The sequence below is a fragment of the Girardinichthys multiradiatus genome, chromosome 15 (genome assembly GCF_021462225.1).
Source record: "Girardinichthys multiradiatus isolate DD_20200921_A chromosome 15, DD_fGirMul_XY1, whole genome shotgun sequence".
NCBI lineage: Eukaryota > Metazoa > Chordata > Actinopteri > Cyprinodontiformes > Goodeidae > Girardinichthys > Girardinichthys multiradiatus.
In genome coordinates, this window is record NC_061808.1 from 33278611 (window position 1) to 33294808 (window position 16198).

The 16198-nt window shown below is 40.7% G+C and overlaps 1 protein-coding gene across 1 annotated transcript in view; it reads right to left on the reverse strand.

Moving 5' to 3' along the window:
- The window catches only part of tnfrsf21 (tumor necrosis factor receptor superfamily, member 21), a 59371-nt gene extending 43399 nt beyond the window's left edge, over positions 1 to 15972 (reverse strand). Inside the window, exon 1 of the mRNA XM_047388677.1 lies at positions 15349 to 15972. Within this exon, the coding sequence (XP_047244633.1) occupies positions 15349 to 15378 (30 nt within the window). The 5' untranslated portion in view covers positions 15379 to 15972. The remainder of the gene's footprint in view (positions 1 to 15348) is intronic.
- Positions 15973 to 16198: the final 226 nt, after the last annotated feature.

Below are 16198 nucleotides of genomic sequence, written 5' to 3' on the forward strand. Positions count from 1 at the left end.
TAAATCCCAGCCAAGGCGCTTTCTGTATGGATTCAGAGTGTTGGTCTCTCTAAATTACACTTGGGTGATGGTACTTCTTGTTCCTTTGGGTCACCAGTGATGTTGCTCTTGGAACTCTCCAATAATTGACCAATCTCTTTCTTATTGTTGGATCATGAACACTAACCCTAACTGAGGTTGAGTGAGAACAGTGAGAACAGCAGGTTTTTAGATTTTGTTCTTTTGTGACTTCCTGGATAAGTAATCGTTGCACTCTTTTGTTAGTCCAGCTACTCCTAAAAAGGATGTTTGTTTTTTTCCATTTGTGGATAATAGCTCTCCTTGTGGTTCACTGGAGTCCCAAAACTTCATAAATGGCTGAAAGAGGACAAAATCTGTCTAACTTTCACTATTACTTCTTAGCTAATAGGCTACAATACTTCTCAGATGGTTTAAACACAGTCCTCTAGATGAAACCTGGCTAGACATAGAACAGACATTGTACAATAATATTAAGATTTCAGACCTACCATTTACTAGCTCAAATGTATTAAACGACATGTATGCTTTAAAAGTATCAATATCAGCTCCTCTCTAACAGCATGGTGGGAATTTCTAAAAATGACAGGGTCTTTACTAATCCAATGCAGACATACACCCATCTGGAACAACCCTGACATCCTACACAAAATATGATTAACTTTCTAGATTGGAGGAGTAAAGGAATTGAATACCTGGAACATATATTTGAAGGAATTCAATTTATCCCATTTAACAGATTAATTATACAATATGGGATGGACAAGAATACATTTTTAGAATATCAACAAATGAAATATATAATAAAAATACATTTAGGCTTAATAACGCTGGGTTACAAATGCCGTCAAGTGTATTAAGAGTTCCTTAATCTCAACCCCCCTAAATTACTGTCTAAAATATATAGGACACTGTCTAAAGTAGATAAATCAATATACTTATTGATATACCTATCACAAAATGGGAGGCAGATTTATCAGTTATCTTTGACCAAACATTCTGGTCTCAGATATGTTTCAGAACTTTTGAAATGACTAATAACCCCAGTTTATAATTAATACAATATAAAGTACCTGGTAATTGCATGCATCCACACACTATGATTATGTACGCCTGATCAGAGGTTCTGGTGCTGGATATGTGAAAACTTATCAGAGTGTCTGAAATGTATAATGTTATAATGTAATACTGGCTTGTGTTTTGAGTCTGAGTTTGAGTTTTTGTTCTATTTTCTGGTCTAGTCCTTTGTTTTCTTTCTCCTTGCACCCCAAGCCCACATCTGTTCTGTGTTTTCCCCTAATTGTCTGGTCACGTTTGTCATTGGTTTCCCCTGCTGTTCAGCTTTGTATTTAAGCCCGTTTGTTTCCTTTGTTCCCCGCTGGTTCCTTGTGTTTCCTTGTGAGTGTTACTACCCTGTCTGTTCGTGTCATGAACATTAAATACTTGTCAGACCTGCAAACCTCGAGCTTCAGGAGTTCTTCACTGCATATTGGTCCATCAAAAACCTCTTTGTGACAGAAGGAACCAGCCAACGGGACCAAGCGGGAAGCATGGAGAGTTAGTTCAAGAAAGGTGAAGTCCTCATTAAGCTGTTTTTCCACCTTGTTACCTCTCGCAGCTCCCCATGGAGGAGGCTGGAAATAGCTGGCAACCTTCAAGACTGGTTCAACGCGAGGAAGGATTTTTTTTTCCTTGAGGCCAAGAGACAAAGGGCCCTGGGTGAAATTGCCCCTTCTTTGAGGAGGGTTCCTGCTCCCCCCTCCACCCATCTCTCCACCGAAGCTCAAAACGGCTTTCCAGCTCATAGTTTAGCTCCTGATCAGCAATCGCCGCTGCCCCCGACTCCTAATCCTGTTCCTGGTCCTGTTCCAGAGGGGTTCATGGATGAACCGCCTCCACACCCCGATCCTGTTCCTGGTCCTGTTCCGGAGGGGTTCATGGATGAACCGCCGCCACACCCCGATCCTGTTCCTGGTCCTGTTCCGGAGGGGTTCTTGGATGAACCGCCTTCACACTCCGATCCTGTTCCTAGTATTGTTCCGGAGGGGTCCCAAACTGAGCCGCCCTCACACTCTGTTCCTGTCCGTGAGGGGCTCGTGGATGGACTGCCTCCACTTCCTGCTCCTGTTCCCGGTCCTGTCCTGGAAGGCACCAAGGACAAACTGCCTCCATCCCTGGTTCCCATTCCAGAGGAGTTAGTGGACGAGCTCTCTCCACTTCCTGTTCCTGTCCCTTAGGGGTGGGAAGACGCACCATCTCCACCTGCTGTGCCTCGACGGCTCCGCCGCAGATCTCCATGGCCTCGCCGAAGGTCCCAGCGGTCTCTGCATCGATCGCCTGGGTTCCAGCGGTTTCCGCACCGCACCTCTGGGCTCCACTGTGGGTTCTCCTGGTCCCGCCGCCGGCCATCAGATCATTGGCTACTACGTCGCAGGCCTGTTGATCACCTGCTCCTACGTCGCCAACCTGCTGATCGGCTGCAGATCGGCTGGTGATCGCCAGCTCCTACGTTGCCGGCCTGCTGATCACCTGCTCCTACGTTGCCGGCCTGCTGATCGCCTGATCTGCTGGGGACGGCCTACTGATCGCCGGATCTGCCGGGGACAGTCTCCAGGCCGTTCGCCTGAACTCTGGATCTGCCGGAGGGGGTCTTCCGAGGCTCACCCTGGTCGTATGCGAGTGTTACTACCCTGTCTGTTCGTGTCATGAACATTAAAGACTCGTCATACCTGCAGACCTCGACCTTCTTCCCTGCATATTGGTCCAACAAAAAAAAAACATTATGACATATAATGTCTCTATGTACAGATACATATATATACAGGGGTTGGACAATGAAACTGAAACACCTGGTTTTAGACCACAATAATTTATTAGTATGGTGTAGGGCCTCCTTTTGCGGCGAATACAGCGTCAATTCATCTTGGGAATGATATATACAAGTCATGCACAGTGGTCAGAGGGATTTTAAGCCATTCTTCTTGCAGGATAGTGGCCAGGTCACTACGTGATACTGGTGGAGGAAAACATTTCCTGACTCGCTCCTCCAAAACACCCCAAAGTGGCTCAATAATATTTAGATCTGGTGACTGTGCAGGCCATGGGATGTTCAACTTCACTTTCATGTTCATCAAACCAATCTTTCACCAGTCTTGCTGTGTGTATTGGTGCATTGTCATCCTGATACACGGCACCGCCTTCAGGATACAATGTTTGAACCATTGGATGCACATGGTCCTCAAGAATGGTTCGGTAGTCCTTGGCAGTGACGCATCCATCTAGCACAAGTATTGGGCCAAGGGAATGCTATGAAATCGCAGCCCAAACCATCACTGATCCACCCCCATGCTTCACTCTGGGCATGCAACAGTCTTTGGGGCTTCTCCTCACCATAACTCTCCCGAATGCGGGGAAAACAATAAAGGTGGACTCATCAGAGAACAATACATGTTTCACATTGTCCACAGCCCAAGATTTGCACCATTGAAACCGACGTTTGGCATTGGCATGAGTGACCAAAGGTTTGGCTATAGCAGCCCGGCCGTGTATATTGACCCTGTGGAGCTCCCGACGGACAGTTCTGGTGGAAATAGGAGAGTTGAGGTGCACATTTAATTCTGCCATGATTTGGGTAGCCGTGGTTTTATGTTTTTTGGATACAATTTGGGTTAGCACCCGAACATCCCTTTCAGACAGCTTCCTCTTGCGTCCACAGTTAATCCTGTTGGATGTGGTTCATCCTTCTTGGTGGTATGCTGATATTACCCTGGATACCATGGCTCTTGATACATCACAAAGACTTGCTATCTTGGTCACAGATGCGCCAGCAAGACGTGCACCAAGAATTTGTCCTCTTTTGAACTCTGGTATGTCACCCATAATGTTGTCTGCATTTCAATATTTTGAGCAAAACTGTGCTCTTACTCTGCTAATTGAACCTTCACACTCTGCTCTTACTGGTGCAATGTGCAATCAATGAAGACTGGCTACCAGGCTGGTCCAAATTAGCCATGAAACCTTCCACACTAAAATGACAGGTGTTTCAATTTCATTGTCCAACCCCTGTATATATATATATATATATATATATATATATATATATATATATATATATATATATATATATATATATATATATATATGTATATGTATATATAATTAATGTTTCCCATGTGCCAAAGTTGGTTTGCATAGCTTTTCTTCCCTTATAAATAAAATCAAATTTTATAAACCATATTTTTCATCTTCTCGAGTTGTAGTTGTTTGATCTTAAAATGTTTCTGACGATCTAAAACAGGGCTGCACAGTGGCGCACTTGGTAGCACTGTTGCCTTGCAGGAAGAAGGTCCTGGGTTCAAGTCCTCACCAGGGGTCTTTCTGCATGGAGTTTGCATGTTCTCCATGTGCATGCATGGGTTCTTCCTCCCACAGTCCAAAAACATGACTGTTAGGTTGACTGGTGTCTCTACATTGCCCTGAGGTGTGAATGAGTGTGTGCATGGTTGTTTGTCCTGTGTATGTCTGTGTTGCCTGGCGTGGTACACCCATCCAGGGTGTACCCTGCCTCCTGCCCATAAACACATAGAAAATGACTGACTGACTCTAAAACATGAAAAAATGCAAGAAGACAATAAGGAGGCAGATACTTTACCACAGCACTGTATACAACTCTTTGTTGTCCATTTCTTTTTTTCATAGTTATGAACTATTAATTTTGTTGCCTAATCCCAGATGTGTGAGTGTTTTTAATCTTATAGAGGCATTGTATGTTGAGGCTTAGGCACATTGCTTCCCTAAACCTTTTTGTCCTTATGATTCCTATGCCTTTCCATGTTACTTGGACACTGCTCTTCACTTCGGAGATGTTTATACTTAGATCAGAAGCTCATGTATGCTCAACGAACAAAGCTGATGGGTTTGAAGTTATGCATGATACAGATGTTATTAGTTAGTAAACAAAAGGCATCAGTCAAGAGACATACTACGATAGCATATGGTAGCAAGATTAAATTTTCAAAAATCAATATTAGTAAATAATCACAGAAACAATAATAATACCTTTAGATCTGACAGGATTGTCCATTTATCCATCACTCCGCTCCCCTTTCACCACAACATGCATTCAGTCCTTTGTGTTCATTCCCAGAACCTCATACATAAACATCAGAGCGTGCTGTCAACATGCAGCTCCCAACTCTGTTGCGTCAGTAATATCAATGCCTTCATTCACATCAATGTTCAAAGTGGGAAATGCTGGTAGGAAGCACGTGTAGTGAAAAAATTAGAACATTCTTCTTGTTCCAGAACACAATACACAATCTGCCACGGCTCTCTTTACTGGTTTGTATTCAGAATGAAGAGTTTGAGCCTTATCTATGTGTATAAGACAGTGTATTAAACAGGAACCATAAGTTATGGACAATTGTTTTATGTCGGTAAAAATACCAATGTTATTTGTTAGAAGACATGCTAATTAGGTAATATCCAGACAGAAAATGCTAATAAAAGATACCGGAATTTCACAACTCATATTGGTTCAAACAATACAGACTAAAGATTAAGTTAATCCAAATCTAATATTAATTAGTAATTCCATCAAATAAAGATCATAATCAATAGGAGTGTAACAATAGATCTAGCTCATAGGTTGTCTCAACCTTAACGGGTTTATGAAAATGAGAAAAAATTTGATTTTGGCCACATTTGTGGGAAAATATTAGACTTTTTCTCATAAATAGTGTGAAGATTGTACAAAGAGTTTTTGAAAGAATCTATAATCCGTGCAGAATATTGTGTGGTTAAAACCTTCTGAACACCACAATGCACAGCATTAACCTATTTTCATGACAGCTAGAATCCCTGTGATGTAAGAGGTCTTGCAGACTCTGCCGTGCAGCACTGTTCTTTCTCTTTTACCTGCAGCCGCCCACCTGGCCACATCAGGGAAAAACACACGTGGATGTCCTGTTCTGTAAGATTTCTGTCAGATGCAGTTGCTTTGTTATTCCAGACCTTCATTTATACGTTTATGAAGTCCTTCCTTTGTTTATTTGGATTGTTTGGACTCACTATGATGCAAAAAAGAAAAAATAATCTTTTCAGTCTTAGCTTTCTAGCAGACACCGGAAGGTCCTGGGCCAGTAGTGACTTGTGTTTAGAACTATGCAGAATTTATTACACCGAACATAAAAAAAGCACAAATTTAACCTGAGGACAATTTAATCCAGGCGCATGATGGTGCAACCACCATGTTTCACTGTGTGTATGTAGCTCTTTTGGTGATGCTTAAAGTTGTTCTTGTGCCAAACTTACCCAAAATTTCAAGCATGTGTCTGATATTCTTGCAAATCCTTCAGTGCTGCTGCCAGGCTCTTGGCTGCCATTCTGATCCATTTCAATATTGTCTTTGGACCACTTTTGTAGAAACATCCACTTTATGGAATCTCTTTATTGTCTTGTATTTCATCTAATTAAAGATGACTGACTTAGTTTTATTGTATTTCAGTGCTGTCACCATAAATCTAATTTTTTCCATGATTTTTATTTTCATGCAGGAACAAACTGTATTGATAAAGTAAGTCTATTTTTACTCCCTGAAAACATTTTTAGACATACAAGGTTTATGTCAGACAGCGATGATATATTTTTTTAACTCTTCTCCTGACTGATACGTTCTTAGAACAATGATCCTTTGTCACCTGTCTGCAAACTATAATTGTAAACTGGGACAGTAGAACTTTTACTACCCTTCATCAGACTCTGTAGTAGAACTGATGGCAGGTGTGAATTCATGAGTTCTGAAGGTGAGATACAATCAAAGGGTACTTCAACAAAGCATTACTTTAAAGATGTGCAAACATGTGCTATCAGGTTATTACAACATTTTCATGTTCAATATTTTCAGATTTGGGACTTAGTTTTTACATAACACATTGGTATTTTAAAAACAGCCTAGTAAACATCTAAGATCCATCCATATTTGCCAATAGGAATTTTATTGTCAGAGATGTTTTGTTTTTTTTAAATACCCACAAGTTCTTATAAGAGTCAAGCCATTGGTAACAAGATGTAGTGACATTGATGAGCAGATCAATCAACAGAATGTGCTCATTTATGTCAAAAGCAAACAAGCAAGTATTTAACTCATTTGGTACAATAATCATTGCATGCCCTGCATTAACCAGAAGAAACAAAATGTACACCTGCACCTTCTTGATCTTTGAAGAGAGTGAAGGAGAAGGATATCTTCTCTGAGATCATGGTCTTCCTTTTGGACATTCTATGCAGACAGATTCAAGATGCCCCTGCACTTTTCAAACACAGTGATAAGCACCGAGGCAGCTGCTATTCAGCATGTTAAGGCAGCGGGGCCTTTCCCTTTGTGGTCAACCATCTCTCATCTCTTTGGACTAAAATCAGCACTGTAACATTTCCTGTTTGCTGTTTAGAAAAGAAAATGCAAAGCAATCAAAGACACACAGCAGAAGAGGAAACAAAGTGCAGTAGTCTGCTGCCAGGTCCGGGGTTTTCATGCCAACCCTTCCTTAGACTGGCTGCACCACTGAATATGTGATCTGCGTGTTGCACAGGACAGCCAAATAATCAGAGACCATGAATTAAGGTTGGTTAAAATTGGGGACACAGCAATTTTACTTACAAAATAATACCCAGTTTACATGCATGTGTCATACTATATCTTTGAGTCCATTCTCCAAAATCTTTCTGTTAAAACCCTTTTTAAAGAAACTGTTGAAGAATATTACAATTATTACCAGAACCCGAATTCTAACTCCAAACTCAAAAACACAAAATTTAATGCTAAAACATCTTTTGATGTTTATGTTCACTCAAATTTGGTCGCCACATTGAGATACAGTGCCTTTCAAAAGTAGCCATAGCCCCTAAAAATTATGCAACTTTTCATGTCAAAACCTTTCGATTTTGATGTATTTTAAGTCCTCGAGGGCCAGTGTCCTGCAACTTTTAGATGTGTCCAGGTCCAACACACCTGAATCAAATAGCTAAATTTCTTCCTCAGTATGCAGTAACGTTCTCAAGAGTCCTGCTAATTACGTAATTATTTGATTCAGGTATGTTGAAGCATCTAAAATATGCAGGACACCGGCCCTCGAGGACTGGAGTTTGACACCTGTGTTATAGACCAATGTAGTGTCGCAGATGACTGAAGTGGAACAAAAATGATGAATGGTTCGCAAAATATTATAGAAAAAAAAGAAAAATGTGGTGTGCAGTAGTATTCAGCACCCTTTGGTAGAACCACCTTTCATTTTGCACATCTAAAAACTGAAATTACTGCCCATTCTTTTTCACAAAACACCTCAAACTCAGTCAGATTGGATGGAGACCATCTGTGAACATAATTGCCTTGCCACAGATTCTCAAGAGGATTTATGTCTAGACTTTGACTGGCCCACTCCAACAGCTGAATATGTTTTGATCTAAACTATTCTATTTTATTTCCTGGTTTGTAGTCTATGTATGTCGTACTATTTTCACGTTCAGATGATGAATTGAACAGAGCTCTATGAGATGTATTAAGGGTGAATAAAAATGGTGAATAAAAATGCACACCACACTTTTCAGATTTTGGATTAGAAAATATCTATTGTTTAAATTGAGGGTTGTTGTTGAAACGTGACAAACTGTGGTATTAACAGTTTTGCAAGAGACCATAAGCCTCTATAGGTTTCCTGTCAGATTCTGGACTTCCTCATGATACAAAAACAACCGCAAGCTCACACAAAGCCAGTCAATAAGACAGGAATTCTTAACCTCCAGCAGCAGCTACTGTGTGATTAATCTAGTGTCATATCCCGTGCTCTATCTAATCACATGCATGTGAGCAGGGGATGTTAGAAGTGTTTGAAGGTAACAGGGGGTTTAAGCATAACTCCAGGTCCTCTCACTTCCTTGTTTTTTCTGACAGTATAAAGCAGTCTGAACATTTCTGGCATGTGATGAGCTGCCAAACCAGCACGCATACTTCATCACGCAACATTTTCTTAGTCCCCTCAAAAATGCTGCTGCGAAACTGCTGAATCATGTCCTGCATATGATTAGAATAATGGCCTAAACTTCATGGCGGGAGTGCAAAGCCAGAGACCGTGTAGAACTAAAGAAAAGTAAACCCAACCAGTTGAAGTATCAGATGAACAACAGACAGCAGCGAATATGAGTGTCTTTCTTAACATCATCCTAAAATAAACAGTTTGCATTCACAAGGACAAACCTCCTGCATACCATCCCCACAACCAGCCTGCCACTGATAAGGTGTTTGTTTACAAGACTTGTGATCTGGTTTCAGTCCTCTGACTTTTCAGATAAACATTTCAAGACAGCATTAATGCTTGTATCCCCACCTCTGCTCAAGAGGTACAGCAAGGATTCATTCTAGGTAATTTTATTTTTTCCCTACTTCCATGTGGTGCTACTTTCTGGAAACTTAACATTTCCTTTTATTTCTATGCAGAAAACTGCCAGGTTTATCTTCTGCTGAAATACAACATTGGTTGCTCTGTCAAGCTGTCCCTTGTATTGCATTGTTGCCAATAGGAGATGGATGGCACTCCCTTAAACAACAAAAACATAATCACAAATTTGGCTGTAAAAGTTTCACACGTCTCCAGACTCAATTTCCCAGTTTTCTCAGTCCTTTAGAGACAATTTTGAAAGAATATTTGGAAAATCCACACTATAAATTTAAGGCAGAAATTTCCAAAGTAGCCATTATTTAAATATGAAACCTAAAGGAACTGGATGGATGGATGGATGGATGGATGGATGGATGGATGGATGGATGGATGGATGGATGGAGATTTAAAGAGGAGCGGCAAATGTAAAGGAGGTGGACTGGCAGTATTTGTGAACAACAGATGGTGTGATCCAGAACATGTAACTGTGAAGTGTCATGAAGTCCAGATATTGAACTGTTGGCAGTAAGTTTTCGTCCATATTATTTACCCAGAGAGTTCACCAGTGTTATTGTGGCAACAGTTTACGTTCCACCTTCCGCTGTTGCCAACACTGCAGGTGATGCCATCAGCTCAGTTGTTGTTAAGCTACAGACACAAAACCCCAATGCTTTTGTGGTAATTTCCGGTTTTAACCATGCTTCACTGTCTGCTACACTTCCAACGTTTCAACAGTTTGTCAGCTCCTCTTCCAGAGAAAACAAAAGACTGAATCGGAATAAGGCTGCAGGTCCAGATCATGTCAGCCCTAGAGTCATGAAGGCCTGTGCAGAGCAGCTCTGTGGGATTCTGCAGCACCTCTTCAACCTTAGCCTGGCCCAGAAGAAGGTTCCGGTGTTGTGGAAGACCTCCTGTCTTGTTCCAGTACCAAAGAAAACTAACCCATCAGTCCTCAATGACTTTAGACCTGTTGCCCTGACATCCCACTTCATGAAGGTCCTAGAGAGACTCCTGTTGGCCCACCTGAGTAAGCAAACAGTAAACCATCAGGACCCCCTTCAGTTTGCTTATTGCTGTGGAGTTGGAATTGAAGATGCCATCATACACCTGCTTCAACAAACCCACTGTCATCTGGACAAAGCCAGCAGCACTGTGAGGATCATGTTCTTTGATTTCTCCATTGCATTTAATACAATCCAACCTGATTTGCTTTGTCAGAAACTAAAGAACACTCAGGTGGAGGCCTCAACAATCTCCTGGATCAAAGACTACCTGACAAACAGACCACAGTTTGTGAGACTGAAGGGTTGTTAGTCTAACCAGGTAGTCAGCAGCACAGGAGCACCACAGGGGACTGTATTCTCACCATTCCTTTTCACTCTGTACACCTCAGACCTCCAGTACAAGACAGACTCATGTCATCTGCAGAAATACTCAGATGGTTCTGCAGTGGTGGGGTGGATCAGAGGTGGGCAAGAAGCTGAATACAGGGAGCTAGTGGACCGCTTGGTGGCATGGCGTGGAAAACATCATCTATCTTGAACGTGAAAAAAACAACTGAGATGATTATAGATTTCAAGAGAAACAGGAACAGGAAAAGGTCAAACACTATTTCCATCATGGGAGAAGAAATGGAGGTGGTGGAGGAGTTTAAATTCCTTGGTCAATAGACTGGAGTGGAGATGGAACTGTGAAGCCGTCTGTTCTGGGTACTCCTCTGGAACTTCTGGAGATCATTGTGGAAAGACGGATTCTTCATAAAAGAAGAACATTATGGAGAACCCTGAGCATCCTCTTCATGAGACTGTCCTACATCAACAGAGTGTCTTCAGTCAGAGGCTACTTCAGATCTGCTGTAAGACGGAGCGCTACAGGAGATCCTTCCTGCCCACAGCCATCAGCATCTACAACGACTCTTTGAAGAAACCTGCATAATGAGCTACAACAACATTTAATTTACCTTTGAGATTAATAAAGTATTTTTGAATTTGAATTTGTTACATTGTAAGGTCTATTTTTCCAACACATACTATGTTGTGAGGACCCACTGCTCCTTATGGGGCCCAAAGTGTTGTTTTTCGATTAGGTTTAGGACTAAGGTGTGAACTGAGTTTAGGTGAGGTTTAGGGTCATGGTTAGGCCTTAGAAATTAACAGATAATGAATAGAAGTCAATGCAAAGTTCTTGTAAAGATAGAAAGACATAATATATGTGTGTGTGCTTCTATAAAACATCCGATGTGTGTGCATGCATGGGTGGAATGGTTCTAGCAGAAAACATTAGGATGTAATTACTGTTCAATTAAAGTAGGGCTAACAACACCCAATCAAATACATCAAAAGTACACACAAGTACTTTCACTAATACACAAGCACACACAGATACATGTTTGCCGAGCACCTGTTGCTGTGTGTCCCTGTGCCATCATCCGGCATCGCTCAGAGAAAGAAGCTCTGTTTAGACTCGTTCACACTGGATTTATCACTGACAATAACTGGCGATGATTATCTGTAGCATTCACCTCCACTTCTCTGCTAATGACTGAGGCAAGGAAAGCTGCCAGGGCAGCAGTGCTTATCCTTTGGGGCAAATAGTACAGATAAACCTTCAACTTTGGTAGTTTGAGCTGTTTTTGTATAACAATTTTATACACTGTGGTTATTTTGCGTTTAAAGCCAATGCACGATTAAGAGGCATTTTTAGCATAAAACTAATGATTATAGACAAAGTATAACCCAAAATTTAAATATTTAGCACTTGCAGTTCCTTATATAAGTGTTCCCACCTAATTAACTTTTTCACACTTTGTTACAATATCAACAAACTTGAATTTAGTTCTATGGGTCTTTATGTCATACGTGATTTTAAAATTCTTTTCACTAATGAAAATCTGGAAAATGTCGTTTATGTATTTAGCCCCCTTTTCTTTGAATAAAATACAATCCAATCAACTGTCTTTAGAAGTTACCAACTTAGTAACTAGATTTCAGCTGTGTGTCATTTAACCTCAGAAGGAATCCAGGTGTTCAGTGAAGGCATCAGAGCTTTGTTAGAGAACATTAGTGAAGAAGAAACATCAGGAATACCACAGCAGACAGGTCAGGGAGAATGTTGTGGAGACGTTTAAAGTAGGGTTGGATTATAAAACAATATCCCAGGGTTTGAACACAGAGCTCTGTTCAACCCATCTTCTAGAAATGCAAACCGTTTGGGACAACTACAAACCTACCAAGATATGACTGTGATAAACTGACAGGCCTGGCAAAGATAGCAGTAACCAAAGAGGGCCCATGTTATCTCTGGAGGAGCTGCAGAGATCGACAACTCAGGTGGAGAATCTGTTGACCAGACAACTATTAGCACTGCAGCCCACAAATCTGGCCTTTAAGGAAAAGTAGAGAGAAAAATACATACTTGGCAGAAAGAGTTTACAAGACCTGTTTATAGGTTGCCATAAGCCATGCAGAGGACACAGTTAACATGTTCCATATGGCTCTACTAGCCAGATGAAAACAAAATCTAACTTTAAGTTCTAAATATAAAATGCTATATGTGGTGGAAAATGAGCAAAGAACATCACCCTGAACACAGCTTCCCAAGGGTGATACAAGGTGGTGGCAGCATCATGCTGTGGGGATGCCTTTCTCCAATAGGAACAGGGAAACTGGCCAGAGTTTATGGTAGGATGAGTTATTGAGAAGTCCTCCTAGTTTCACACAAAATGCTCTCCTTCAAGCAAAGCTTTTCACGGGTTTAATTGGGGAGTTTAGCTCAGATTCTAAATTTCTATAAAAATGTTGAAACAATCCGCTACAATATTGCTGTGCATGAATACATTTGAATGTGCACAGCCATGAATAGCATAAATGTTTTAGAAAGCCTTAAACTTAACAAGGCAGTTATTTTTAAGAACTTGAGCTGACAGAATACTCTCATGTTACTGAACAGTGTTCTAGTTGGGAATAAATGGCTGCTGCAAACTTTTTTAATTCAAGCATGTTATAAGGAAAACATACAATAACTTTGGTGAATGTCATAATATTATATGACATGCTATAAATAATCAAATTGTTACCTCAACAGCGTTAACATCATTGTGGTTTCGGTTTGATGCAAACCTACATAACATAGTTTCCTAATAACTTTAAAACATTAACGCCATTTTACCTTTGCAGACACATTTATGCTTGAATTAACAACAAGCATCACTAAATACACTATATTGCCAAATATATTTGTCTGTCCAGGTTTACATGTACATTAACGTTGATGACATCCTATTCTTAATCTACAAGGTCCAGTTTGTTGATGGAGCCGCCACTGGCAGAATCGCAACTTGAACTACTCTGTAAACATCTTCCACAAGGTTTAGGAGTATGTTCATAGTTAGATGAGAAAACCAGAATTGCAGCCTCCGCTCTAATTCATCCCAAAGGTGTTCTAGAAGGTTGAAGTCAGTACTCTGTGCAGGTCAGTAAAGCTTCTGCACACCAAACTTTGGTTTTACCGCACTCAAATTTACCATGTTAAGTATTTCACACCTTCAATTCATTTAAGTTCACTTTTGTTACTTTGACCCCTCATAATGGATAGATGGATGGATTTTCTAAACACTACAATAAAATGTCAAAACACAAAATTTCTTTTAAATGTCAATAAGAAAACGGTTACTATTTACATAAAGCTGATAGATACATTTTTTCTGTTTGCATAGGTTAGTCTCTTTATACATTTGCTGCCTTCCTTCCTCAGAATGGACACATATCTAGTCCCATGTTTGAGTGGGTCTGTGAGGACAAGCTTAACTAATCCCAAAGACAGTACATAAGCCAGACCTGTAGATATACATCTATACAGTTCTGCCTTTAACTTCTATGCATTGTGTCATGTCACAACCAAAAACATCTACATAATTTACTGGGATTTTATGTGTTAGATGAACACAAAGTAATGTAAGTGTTTTACAGCATGATGGTGCCATTTCAGGGTGTGTTCTGGGTGATGTGCAGCATTAGTTTTGAAAATCATGAATCATTTTTCATCCACTTTACCTATTAGGCACTAGGTTGTGTTGGTCCATCACAAATAAATCCCAATAAAATACACTGAAGCTTGTGGTTACAACATGGCTATGTGTGGAAAGGTTCTAGGGGTGTGAATACATTTGCAGAGCACTGTACATCTTCAGCATTTAACCCCTTGTAGACTATTGTTACAGCTTTGCTTCAAACTCCCAACATGTGTTTCCCAGTAATGCCTGTTGATGCATATTCAGCACATACCAAGGGTCATATTGGAAATACAAGTGTGCCTAGATTTGCTAAACTGCATTATAAATGCTTAAAATCTGTCAGCAAAAACACAAATAATGTGTTTTTTCTATATTTATTTGTGAATATTTTCAGGCAGTAAGGGGCTAGCCCACAAATAAAACTAGACGTTTGTCATTAAAACTGTCAATCTATGTATTTTTGCTTAAAATAACACAAATTATAATAATCTGTGATTTTGTTTAATTATATGTATTTAGACATACTATACGTGGACAATACATCGACAAAGATTTCTGCAATCTTTTTGGAAGTGATCCTGGATAACAATAGATTGCTCCTTTCTTTGTTCATCCACTAACTGGAAACTTTTTTCTTTTGTTCTGGTTATCCACTGTTTAATTACTAGCTATGCATCCATTTTGTTTTCAGTAAAATAAACAATAGTGTCTTTGTCCATTTTTTCCGTTTGCAAAATAATTTTAGATAACTGATTTTAAGTTGATTGAGAAACAAAACAAAAATAAAAACATGCACTGTCCCTTTAAATGGAGAACCTGCTGAAGCAGCCCTTAGAATAAACAATAAAGAGCAATCCGGGCAGTTGGACGGAAATGTGATGCACTCACCACGGCGGACACATGGATGACGGGCATCATCCTGATTCAGAGAACACGAATAAGGGTCGAGCAAACGTCCTTGTCCAAGTTGTCTGCTTGAGTAACACTTCTCATCTCTAGATGTTTCTGATCATCATCACCATGGTCCTCCTCAGCACACCGGAGGAGGGGAGCTGATCGGGGCTCTGGGCTGCACTGTTTTATACTCTGTGTCTCCGGGTGGAGCGGAGTCGGATGGTGCAGGCTGAGGGCTTGGTTCATTCAGGAACTTGCGCTTAATTCCCATAGCGATGATGGATTCCGCCTCGCCCCTGCCGGTTTTGTCGGTGTGCAGTGCGGCTCGCTGTCCGCTGCAGACCCCCTCAGACAGCGCAGCGCTGACGCAAAACAAGTGGGCGGGACTTACCGATTCATCTTGCCAATGGGGGCTCAGCGAGAACCATACACGTGGACTGAGCCGCAATTGTGAATCAAGAAGGGAGGAGATTATCCCAGGCTAAGATCTGTACTGTTCTGTCCTCAGTGTGCAGAGACTGTGGGATGAAATACCAAGACTGTATATCAGTCCAAGCTTGGGGACTTGTGATAAATACCTCTCCCAGTACCATTAGTCCCAATAAACTTGTTCCACTGGTATGTACTCAAGACTCACATTGTTCTTCAGTGAACCCAAACCCGCTCTTCCTAATTCTGAAAATAAGATATATGTAAGACATTTAAGACATTATTATGGGGGGCGGGGGAGTTAAATGAAAATAAACAATATTTTAGACCTTGAAATAGAAAATAATTTTTCCCCTCATTTCCCACATAGTGTCTCACACATTCCCTTCATTAAATAAATGGTATAAAACGTCCT